Source organism: Hibiscus syriacus, unplaced genomic scaffold, assembly GCF_006381635.1.
Source record: "Hibiscus syriacus cultivar Baekdansim isolate YM2019G1 unplaced genomic scaffold, ASM638163v2 tig00110556_pilon, whole genome shotgun sequence".
Taxonomy (NCBI): domain Eukaryota; kingdom Viridiplantae; phylum Streptophyta; class Magnoliopsida; order Malvales; family Malvaceae; genus Hibiscus; species Hibiscus syriacus.
Window position 1 is genome coordinate 5060322 of NW_024062779.1, and position 11613 is coordinate 5071934.

Here is an 11613-nt window from a genome sequence, read left to right on the forward strand (position 1 = left end):
TGTTGGGTGTGAGCGGTTGTTGTCCGTTTACAATCTCGAACGGGCTTCGATTGGTTGCTTCGCTCTTTTTTAAGTTGTAAGAAAATTGTGCCACGTCCAGAAGCTTTGGCCAGTCGCTTTGGGTAGCACTTACGTAGTGCCTAAGATAAATTTCTAAAAGTCCATTGACTCTTTCGGTCTGCCCGTCGGTTTGTGGGTGGACTGTAGTTGAAAAGTTTAGGCTTGTCCCCATCAGTTTGAATGACTCGGTCCAGAATCTGCCCGTGAATCGGGTATCTCGATCGCTGATGATCATTTTGGGAACACCCCAGTATTTCACCACATGTTTGAGGAACAAGCGAGCTGCTTCCTTGGCTGGGCATACTTTAGATGCGGGTATGAAAGTCCATACTTGGAGAATCTATCAACTACCACCATGATACTTGATAGTCCCTCTGAGTGTGGGAGTCCAATGATGAAGTCCATCGAGATGCTTTCCCATGGTCGCTCGGGAATGGGTAAAGGTTGTAGTAACCCTGCTGGTTTCTTTAGTTCTATCTTATCTTGTTGGCACACAAGACATGTTTTCACGTAGGCCTCGACGTCCTCTTTCATGTGCGGCCAGTAATAATGTTCGTTTAGCAAGGCCATTGTTCGATGGGTCCCTGGATGTCCTGCCCACTTGGAATCGTGGCATTCCATAAAGAGCTCTTTGCGTAGCTTTCCGTACTTGGGCACGTAGATGCGGTGCCCATGGGTATATAGTAGATCTCTCTCAAGCCAGAATCTTCTAGATTTGCCTTCTTTGGCATATTCGATTAGAGATTTGGCTTTATGATCTTGCGATAGCCCTTCCTTTATGCGTTCTAGCACTTGTCCCTTTGGTGAGCTAATGACTTCGATGTTGTACTTTCGGCTTAAGGCATCGGCTACACAGTTTACTTTACCGGACTTGTGTTCCATGGAGAAATCAAATTCGGCAAGGAATTCTTGCCAACGAGCTTGTTTGGGGGACAATTTCTTTTGGGTCAGGAAGTAGCTATTTGCGATGTTGTCGGTGAACACTACAAATTTTGATCCGAGTATGTAGTGCCTCCATAGCCGTAAGCAATGGATTACAGCAGTCATCTTTTTTTCATGGACTGAGTATCTCCTTTCAGTCTGGTTGAGTTATCGGCTTTCATAGGCATTTGGGTGTCCATTTTGCATGAGGACTCCCCCGATGGCAACATCGGATGCGTCGGTGTGAACCTCGAAAGGTTTGTTGTAGTTTGGCAGACACAACACTGGCTCGCTCGATAGAAGGAGTTGGATCTTATCAAAGGCCTCTTGGCATGTTTGATCCCAAGCCCAAGGCTTTTCTTTCTTAAGTAATTCGGTTAATGGTGTGGTGATCCTGGAGTAGTCTTTGATAAATCTTCGATAATAATTGGCCAATCCTAGAAAGGATCTTAGTTTAGTTACCTTGGTTGGTGGCTCCCAATTTTCGATGACTCAGATTTTGTTTTTATCCATTTGGATCGTGCCCCCTCCTATGATGTGGCCTAGGAAGGGGACTTTCTTTTGGGCAAACGAGCACTTCTCTTCTTTGACATATAGCTCATTTTCTCGTAGGACTTTGAACACTTGCCTCAGGTGCTGGATATGTTCATCCAATGTCTTGCTATATATCACGATGTCATCTAAGTAGACCACAACAAATTGATCGAGAAAAGGTTGTAAAACCTTATTCATAAGGGTACAAAAAGTTGTTGGGGTGTTTGTAAGGCCAAAGAGCATCACGAGGAATTCGTAGGAGCCGTAACGTGTGACACATGCTGTCTTTGGCTCGTCTCCTTCGGCAATTCTAACTTGGTAGTATCCTGACCTCAGATCTAGCTTGGTGAACCACCTTGGATCGCCAAGTTGATCAAATAGGTCTGCGATGAGGGGGATTGGATACTTGTTTTTCACGGTGAGCTTGTTTAAGGCTCGATAGTCTATGCACATTCGTAAGGTCCCATCATGTTTCTTTTGAAACAATACGGGTGCTCCATAGGGTGCCTGGGAGGGTCTGATGTAACCTGCATCGAGGAGTTCCTTTAATTGTCTGCGCAACTCTTCTAATTCTGGTGGAGCCATTCGATAGGGAGCTTTGGCGGGCGGTTTTGTATTTGTCAAAAGTTCTATCTTATGATCCACCTCCCTTTTTGGGGGCAATGCCTTGGGAAGTTTGGGAGGCATTATGTCTTCGAATTCGACTAATAGTTGTCCTACTTCTCGTGGGACATCTTCGATTGCAATTTGTGTCTCGCTTACTAGTGATGCCAAGAATGTCGGCTCTTTCTTGTGCATAACTCTGGAGAATTGTATTGCGGATAAGATCTTAGCTCCAACTCCGGGTGCTCGATTAATTGGAACAATGCATTGATGTTTTGGGTCCAAGATACATAGACGGTCGGCAAAGGAGACCGGGAAGGCATTGATCTTGTCGAGAAAACTTAACCCGAGTACCACATCGAAATCGTCGAGGGGGATCACTTTGATGACTTCTTTGCCAGTCCAGCTTCCGATGTTGAGTTCAACTCCTTTGGAGATTCTTGTGATTGGAACCTCTTCGACATTTACAGTTTTGATGTAGCCACTCGCCTTTTCTATGTGAAGGGCAAGCTTACTCGCGACTTTGTTGGACATAAATAGTTCTGAGGCGCCGGTGTCCACAAGGGCACTTAGTTTCTGCCCCTTTATGGAGATGTCCACGAACATGAGTCCCTTTTTCTTTCGACCCTTATTGACTTCCATGGTACTGATAATGGATCCAAGTTTAAGAGTCTCGGCTTCTTCTTCTTCCTCATTGGATCCATCGATGGCAGAAAGTTGATTCTTTTGAGGGCATTCTCTAGCCAAGTGTCCCAGCCCCTTGCAATTGTATCATTGGATGGGTTGTTTTTCCCGCTTTTCCCCTTGTTGGGTTTTGTTGTTCGATAGCTTTCCAGGACCACTTGGTTCTTTGTCCGATTTACCTTTGAATGGTTTCTCCTTGTCTCCACCTTTGGCTTTGTATTTTGATTTGGAGGAGTCATGCTTTCGGACCCCAAGTTCTATGAGTGATTCGGCGGTGGACAAAGCTTTGGCGAGATCCTTGACTCCTCGACGTTCTAGTTCATTCTTCGCCCATGGTTTTAGCCCATCCATGAAGGTGAAGAACCCGTTCTCTTCGCTTAAACTTGGGACTTGAAGACTTAACTCGACAAATTGTCGAACGTGCTCTTTCAGTGAGCTATCATGTCTAAGACGCCTTAGTTTTGATCGTGCCTTGTTCTCGGCATGGTGAGGGTTGAATTGTTCTTTAAATTCAATTTGGAACTCCGACCAAGTTCCTATGGTGGTGCCGTCTCGCTTCATCTCGGCACACTTGCGTCGCCACCATAAGAGTGCTAGATCCGTGAGGTAAACAGCAGTAATGTTTACCTTTTCAGTATCATTCTCGATACCCATGGCTCGGAAGTATTGATCCATGTCCTACATGAAGTTCTCCACGTCTTTAGCCAATCTGGTCCCCTTGAATTTTTCTGGCTTAGGGACTTCGGCTCGGCCCTTGGGGGTGCTGGTCATCATATTTCCAGCCACGGCAGCCTTGCACAAGGCCACCTCGGTCTTGAGTTGCTCAATCTCCTTCTTGAAATCTTCGACTTTGGTCCCTGAACCTCTATCCTTGAGTTCTTCGACCTCTTGTCTTAGAGCAAGTATTTTTCCCTCAACAGCATCCTCTTGTTGAGAACTCTTTGAGTCAAATCCATTGAGTGCCGCTTGCACATCTTCCTGGATATGTTCCAAGGCTTCAAGCTTCTCGAGATATAGTGACCCCAGCTTCTCAAGATCGATGGATTCTAACCGATCCAAAACCTCCTTGGTCTCTCTCGCAGAGCCCTCAAGTCTGGTGATCTTGCCTTGGAGCGATGCGAGCAAGTCTTTTGACGTACCTCGCTTCCTCTCTGGGTTGCGAACCTCGACGCCTTCAGGTTCTACTGGTTCATCGCTTTGATTAGCCATCTCGTCTGGTTACGAGCCTAGCTCTGATACCACTTGACACGGGGCTAGAGTGTAGGCTAGCTGGTCCGTGCGGCCCTTAGTCGCTTTGCTCGGTTGCTGGGCGATAAGGCAGCCTTCAAGCTTAAGCTTGGTTGCTTAAGTTGTTGTGAACGTAAGAAAAAGAATATGGACGGAAATAAGAGGGGGACGAGAGTATTTGGCTTGGAAGCCGGGTTAGTCTTATTTCCAATAGAAAAGAATGAATGAGTACAATAGGGTGGGGAGGCCCCTTTTTATAGCGAGAATCCCCTACAAGCTTGATGGCTAAGTCTACTTATACTCTACTAAAAGTAGTTCCCTACTTAAGTTAAAACTCTAAAGGATGTGTCCTACTTGAACAAGGATTGTGGCTTAGTCCCTTTTCTTAGAGGGGGTCGGATTTAGCTTGGGGAGGGCCCGAATCAGGTGGTGTTCGGCCTTATCCCATTCTGCCACGGGTTTGGCATGTTTTGGGGCGATCTTGGTTCGTGGCTTGATGTGTTTGGGCTTCGGAGTGCCTTGGTGCGTGCCAATGCGGGCTGGATGGTGTTGGACTCGGCTTCAAGATTGCGGTTCGTGACATTATACAAAAGCTCTTCCTTTCTCAACTTCGAATATATAGAAAAATAAAATTGGTGGGTAACAATAATAGATATCCGACCATATCAAGAATATGATTCTATAATTTATTTGTTGCTTATAAATGGTAACCATACATGATCGTAAGAATCAAGTTATCAAATAATTTGAATTGAAATATTATAAGTTAGACAGTTAAATAAAAACTGACCAAATAGATCACAGCCGTTGATATCATTGAAACCAAAACAACCAGCGGTTTAATTCTGTTATCACCGTCATTAATCTTAATGCCTATCCATTAAACAAGATTATCCAGCTAATTTACCAAAAAAATTACCCAACTTGCGACCTCTATATTAGTTCACGAAGGTCATTCTTGTCATTAAATATATCAAAATCCTCACGGGATCCAAAACAGAGCATAGAAACCGAGACCTGACCAAGTTCCATTCTTTTTCACCGCCATGTGACTTCCCTGCTCAGCCCTCTCTCTTAAAGTTTATGTTTTTCCAACTCTCTGCAATTTTTCAATGAATTATTCATTGCGATAAGGAGCCGAATTTGTTCATTAGTTTTTGGGTGCAAAAACGAAGTGTGAACCACCCCCACTCTCCATCTATCTTTAATGTAAATCTTAATTTCCATCCACACTTCAACATCAAAACCAGAAACCGAGAACGCTATCTCAACTGCTTTAGTTTTGACCCTTCAATCTTTCTCCGCTAAAACATCTTCTGTTTATTATTTTCTGGTGCTTTATTTTTATTAAATCAATGAGATGATGGCTCCAGAATTGCAAAAACCCACCAAGAAAAACAGAGGGTTCTATGTTAAGATGAGGATATTACACAGAGGCAGACAACCAGAAAAGAGCCTCTTTTTCAAATATTATCAATGGATTCTTTGGTTTTCTTTTACTCTCTATTTCCTCACCTCTTTCTTCATCACTAACAAGCCAATACCTTTGTCGAAAACCCATGTCTTTGGCTCCAGGTTCTCCTTAGCTTCTCGTGTCCTGTTTGAATCTGTCAACAAAACTAGTCAACAATCCAACCTCAAGAACCCAGGTTTGTTTCTCCCTTCCTCTTTAACCGTGCTCCGTTTTTCTTTTGAAAATCGCTGTTATTAATGGTTTGTTCTTTTCTTTGGCAGCTACTTTAAAAGACTTAAAGATATACATCTACGAGTTACCATCGGAATACAATGAAAACTGGCTTTCCAACAAGCGATGCAGCAACCACTTGTTTGCATCGGAGGTGGCCATTCATAGAGCCTTGTTGAACGCCCATGACTTTAGAACATTCGACCCTGATGAAGCTGATTTCTTTTTCGTCCCTGTTTATGTCTCCTGCAACTTCAGCATCGTTAATGGTTTCCCAGACATAGGCCACGCTCGCTCTATTTTATCCTCCGCTATCCAGCATATCTCCTCTGACTATCCTTTCTGGAACCGCTCCCACGGTTCAGATCACATCTTCGTTGCTTCCCATGACTATGGAGCCTGCTTCCACGCCATGGTAAGCAAAAATAGTTTCCTACAAAAAGAAGTCCTTAATAGTATCATTAATAAACTCTTTTTAATTAAAATTTGATTTCTTTTGTTAGGAGGATAGAGCTATTGATAATGGGATTCCAGGGTTTTTGAAGAAGTCGATAATATTACAAACATTCGGGGTTAATTACAAGCATGCTTGTCAGGACGTTGACAATGTTCTTATACCGCCTTATATCTCGCCTGAAAGCATAGAGAAGACGCTGGAGAAGGCTCCGTTGACTGGGAATCGAGACATCATGGTCTTTTTCAGGGGTAAAATGGAAGTGCACCCTAAAAACGTTAGTGGGAAATTTTATAGCAAGTAAGTTCCAAGACCAAACTTCATTGCATGCAAAAATAACGTGTTTATTCATGTTTTAATGTTGTTTGTTTGGTTTTATTTTAGGAGGGTGAGGACGGAAATTTGGCGGAGGTATAAAGGAGATAAGAGGTTTTCCTTGCAAAGGCATAGATTTACCGGTTACCAGGCAGAAATTGTAAGGTCTGTATTTTGCTTGTGTCCGCTTGGTTGGGCTCCCTGGAGTCCAAGGCTTGTTGAGTCCGTGGCTTTGGGCTGCGTCCCGGTGATCATAGCAGACGGTATCAGGTTGCCGTTTCCCTCCGTCGTGAACTGGGGGGAGATTTCACTCACGGTGGCTGAAAGGGACGTTGGGAAGCTGGGGCATATCCTAGAACGTGTGGCGGCGACCAATTTATCAGCCATTCAGAAGAACTTGTGGGACCCGACAGTCAAGCGGGCCTTAATGTTCAATGATCACATGCAAGAAGGAGATGCCACATGGCAGGTTTTAATTTCGCTTTATAATAAACTGGACAGATCTTACAGGAGGGCGAGGGTTTGGAGCTAATAGGAAGAAAACACGTCGGATTAGTTGCCGGCTATGGAGGTAAATATGGCAACATGGGATGTTGTGGGTGCATGATGTTTATAATGGAGGACAGCTTGGGTCGCCAGTGTCATTTAATCAGAGGTGGATGCAATTTATTTTACAGATCAGGTCTTTGGACCCACATAAAAAGCATGAGAATTTTTTTGTTCCTTTTTTAGATTTTTTTGCCGCAATGTAAATGAATAGAAACAAAAGCTTTTGGTAAATGACACAGATGGGATAGTTTTAGGACAAGACAACCTGTATGAGCATTCACTTAATATATTTAAAGTGAATTGGAATTTGGATCCGTGTTCAAATCTTTAAGATGCTGAAATCCTTTATAGTTTAGAAATGGAAAAAAGAAAATTGTATATACGTTGAATAGAATATGGAAAAAACATGAATGAGAAAAATAGCTTTTGTTATGGGGTGAAGGGAATTGTCCTGTAAAGTGGAGAGAAAGAGAATTAAAATGGGCTGGCATTGAACAGCTAAAAATGTCAGAGTGCCTTAAAGAAGGCTTTTTTACCCCACTGACACCGTTTATTTTTATTTTTACTTTTCTAACACTGTTCGACCAATATTTCCAAAACTAGCACCCTTTCTGCTGAGTTGGCAAAGGCGCGTCCCCGGGGGCGCGCTTTATCCGTGTTTTCGCTGAGTTGGATGCCACGTGTGAAAGGCGCGTCCCCGGGGACGCGCCTTTGCCATATCAGCAGACACGTGTGGAAGGCGCATCCCCGGGGACGCGCCTTCCATTAAATGTCATTAATGCCCCCATCCGTTTTTCCTAACTACCCCTCCTCCTCCCCTATATAAACCCCCTCAACCCTCACTCACTCTTCACACCAAAATCATCTTCTCCTCTCTTATATAACTCAAATTCTCCAACTATTTGAGTTTTAAATTTGTTATTAGTGGTAAGAAATTTATTTTTATGTTAGTATTTTTTTAAATAGTTATTATTTTTTATATTAATATATTTATGTAAATATTATTTTATTATTAAAATAATATTTATATAATTATTATTTATTTAGAATTATTAATTTTTTGCTAATTATATTGTTTTGTCTACAGTTATAATGGAAAACGAAATGCTGTTGCGATTGGATAATGATCATATCTCCAGACATTTTAGCGATATGGTAATATTTTTTATAATTAATGTTAATATTTAAATTTATTTTTATTTTAAAGTTATTATGAATTTATATTAATTTTTACTTTTTATAATATATTATTTAGGATGCTGATCGTATTTTAGAAACTTTTATTAAAAATCCACGTATACCGACACCGGAACGTATTTTGCCATATTTGGCTTCTGCTGGGTTCGGGTATATTGCAACAATTATAGGCGGTTGCAAACTCGAACCTGTCCTAATTTCTGCACTGATTGAGAGGTGGAGGCCCGAGACACACACTTTTCACCTTCCATGTGGAGAGGCAACAATTACGTTGGAGGATGTCTCTATGCATCTGGGGCTTCCCGTCGACGGAAATATGATGTGTGGTATGGCGGATGGTGATTGGCAATCAATGTGCATTGATTATCTTGGAGCTGCTCCGCCAGAGTTTAATGGAGGTAGAATAGCTTTATCTTGGTTGAAAGCTAATTTTGAGGTTTTAAATGAAAATGCTTCAGAGGATCAAGCAAAGGCATGTGCTCGGGCATATATTCTACGAATAATTGGAGGAATATTGATGCCCGACAAATCTCGCAACCAGGTGCATTGTATGTGGTTGCGGCATCTGATCGATTTTGATGAAGCTGGAAGATATAGTTGGGGTGCTGCAGTTTTGGCATTTCTCTTTAGAGAAATGTGTCGGGCGACGAATTATAAGAAAACTGCTATCGGTGGATGTCTTCTGCTTCTACAATCATGGGCGTGGTTCCGCATGCCTTTCTTATGCCCGATCGTGAATGAACCATACGTATTCCCCTTATTGTTGAGGTAATTTTCGAACTAAATTTTGATTTAAATATTTTCAATTAAATAGGGTGATATTTAGTTTATATTATATTTCATAGGTGGTCGATGAAAAGAAAGGACCATAAAAGTATACCTACTGTTTTAGAGGAAATTCGTTTACTTATTGATACGAAAGCTGGGTCTGAGGTATGTTTTTAAATTTGTTTAATTATTAATATTTTAATTTAAAATGTTAGATATAATTAGAATATTTTATTTATTTGAATTGTATATTTATATTTCAGTTTCAGTGGATACCTTATGCGAGCGATGAAGTGAAAGCTTGCATCCCACCCCACCTTAGAGGGTCATTAGAGGTATGGATATCGGTTATACCTCTTATATGTTATGCTATTATTGAGTGGCATCCAGTTGATCGCGTGCTCCGTCAGTATGGTTGTACGCAATATATTCCTGGAGCTCCTAGAAATTTAGACGACGTGCATAACATAGATAGACGGGGAAAGAAAGATGTTAACTGGGTGGTGAGACACAGAGATTGGATTGCACTTTGGGAGAACCGATATACACTGTTGGCCCCTCGACAATATTACGCTGAAACTGGTCATATGGTTACGGATAACTATATGGACTGGTTTAATGAAAATGGGAAGCCGTTTCTACTTTCGGCGGAAGCACGAGGGGTTAACATTCCTAGGCGCCGAGAAAGACGTCAACCGTCTCAATATCATCGTCCCCCGACGCGTGGACGGAGAGAAGGCGCTACCGGTTCTGCATCAGTCCCACCACAACATCCTTATTCGTCGATGCCGCAGGGGTACATGCCCAGCCCTCCACTTCATATGCCAAGCCCACCAGTTTATATGCCATCTCCGCAGGGTTACATTCCGAGCCCGCAGGGTTACATTCCTAGCCCGCCAGGTTACATGCCTAGCCCGCCAGGTTACATGCCTAGCCCGCAGGGTTTTATACCATATGGAGGTGCATATACGACTATGTTTAATGATCCAGCATATGCTTCATATGCATCTTATTTGGCTGGTGGTGCTTCTCCGCAGACACCTCAATCTTCATCTGGATCACATACATCGATGCCAATGTTTCCACAGTTTCCACAGTTCCCGGGGAGCGGTGGGATTGTTACTAGCACTCCTCCAGGGTCGTTATTTTATACAGGCCCTTCAGCCCCTTCAGCGTCATCTGCACCAAATGAAGAAAATGCTGCTGATGATGATAGTGAAGATGAGGAGACTGAAGAACAAGTTCCACGAAGAAATCCTCCACGAAATAGGCAACCACCGCCATGTGGAACTCATTCGAGACGACGACATCGGTGATCCAGTTATATTTAATGTTATTTAAATAATTAAATTTCAGAATTTTATGTAATTTGGTTATGTTATTTAAATGTTTCATGGTTGTTACATACATATTTTTTTTATGTTATTTTTATTCACATTTAACATTAAATGTTTGATAAATGTTTTTAAAATACAAATTATATTATTCGAAATTTAAAATAAAAATAAAAATAATATTATTCAAATTTAAATTTAAAATATAAATTATAGTATTCGAAATTTAACATTAAATTTCAACTTAATATTCCAATTGTATTCGAAATTAAAAGTTATATTCCAATTATAGTTCACAATACTTAAATTGAAATTAAAGGACTCCATACATATGATTTTATCATTAACATATATATTAAAACGTATACATTAAAATCAACTTATGTTGAGTTCATCGATCGACGTAATCAACCAAGAGGGGGTGAATTGGCAATTTATTCAATGTCACATTTCAATGCTCATTCCATACAATTTCAATGTCACAATCAACTTATCACTTCACATTTATTCAATTTATCAATAACATTTTATCTAATTTATTCAAACTTCACATAACGTTTTAATTTAAGTTATTCTTAACTTGTTGAACATTCAAAAGAAGTTAAATTTAAGTTATTCCCCGAGGGACATGAGTGACATAATAGGGCAATGATAATATTCTCTGACGAAATAATGGAAGGCGCGTCCCCGGGAACGCGCCTTCACGTGAATAGTGAAATAATAGGTACTAATATATCTAGTGTCCCCGAGGGACATGAATGACATAATAGGGCAATGATAATATTCTCTGACGAAATAATGGAAGGCGCGCCCCCGGGAACGCGCCTTCACGTGAATAGTGAAATAGTAGGTACTGATATATCTAGTGTCCCCGAGGGACATGAATGACATAATAGGGCAATGATAATATTCTCTGACGAAATAATGGAAGGCGCGCCCCCGGGAACGCGCCTTCACGTGAATAGTGAAATAGTAGGTACTGATATATCTAGTGTCCCCGAGGGACATGAATGACATAATAGGGCAATGATAATATTCTCTGACGAAATAATGGAAGGCGTGCCCCCGGGAACACGCCTTCACGTGAATAGTGAAATAGTAGGTACTGATATATCTAGTGTCCCCGAGGGACATGAATGACATAATAGGGCAATGATAATATTCTCTGACGAAATAATGGAAGGCGCGCCCCCGGGAACGCGCCTTCACGTGAATAGTGAACCGATTATAGAAACTATTATATGCAACGTATTATAAACTTTCAAAACAAACTTCAGTTCACA

General features: G+C 41.5%; 1 protein-coding gene across 1 annotated transcript; it reads left to right on the forward strand.

The window, feature by feature from the left end:
- Nucleotides 1-5120: 5120 nt before the first annotated feature.
- LOC120131899 (probable glucuronoxylan glucuronosyltransferase IRX7) lies at nucleotides 5121-7295 on the forward strand. Its single transcript, XM_039148770.1, has 4 exons — nucleotides 5121-5678; nucleotides 5764-6128; nucleotides 6217-6467; nucleotides 6552-7295. The coding sequence occupies exons 1-4, from the start codon at nucleotides 5390-5392 to the stop codon at nucleotides 7012-7014; spliced, it is 1368 nt and encodes a 455-aa protein (XP_039004701.1). The 5' UTR covers nucleotides 5121-5389; the 3' UTR covers nucleotides 7015-7295.
- The last annotated feature ends 4318 nt before the right edge of the window (nucleotides 7296-11613 follow it).

Coding starts and splice junctions, on each gene's coding strand:
- LOC120131899 (XM_039148770.1), top strand. CDS start 5,390: ATGATGGCTCCAGAATTGCAAAAACCCACCAAGAAAAACAGAGGGTTC. Junction 5,679..5,763: donor ATCCAACCTCAAGAACCCAG/GTTTGTTTCTCC, acceptor TTTCTTTGGCAG/CTACTTTAAAAGACTTAAAG. Junction 6,129..6,216: donor GAGCCTGCTTCCACGCCATG/GTAAGCAAAAAT, acceptor TTCTTTTGTTAG/GAGGATAGAGCTATTGATAA.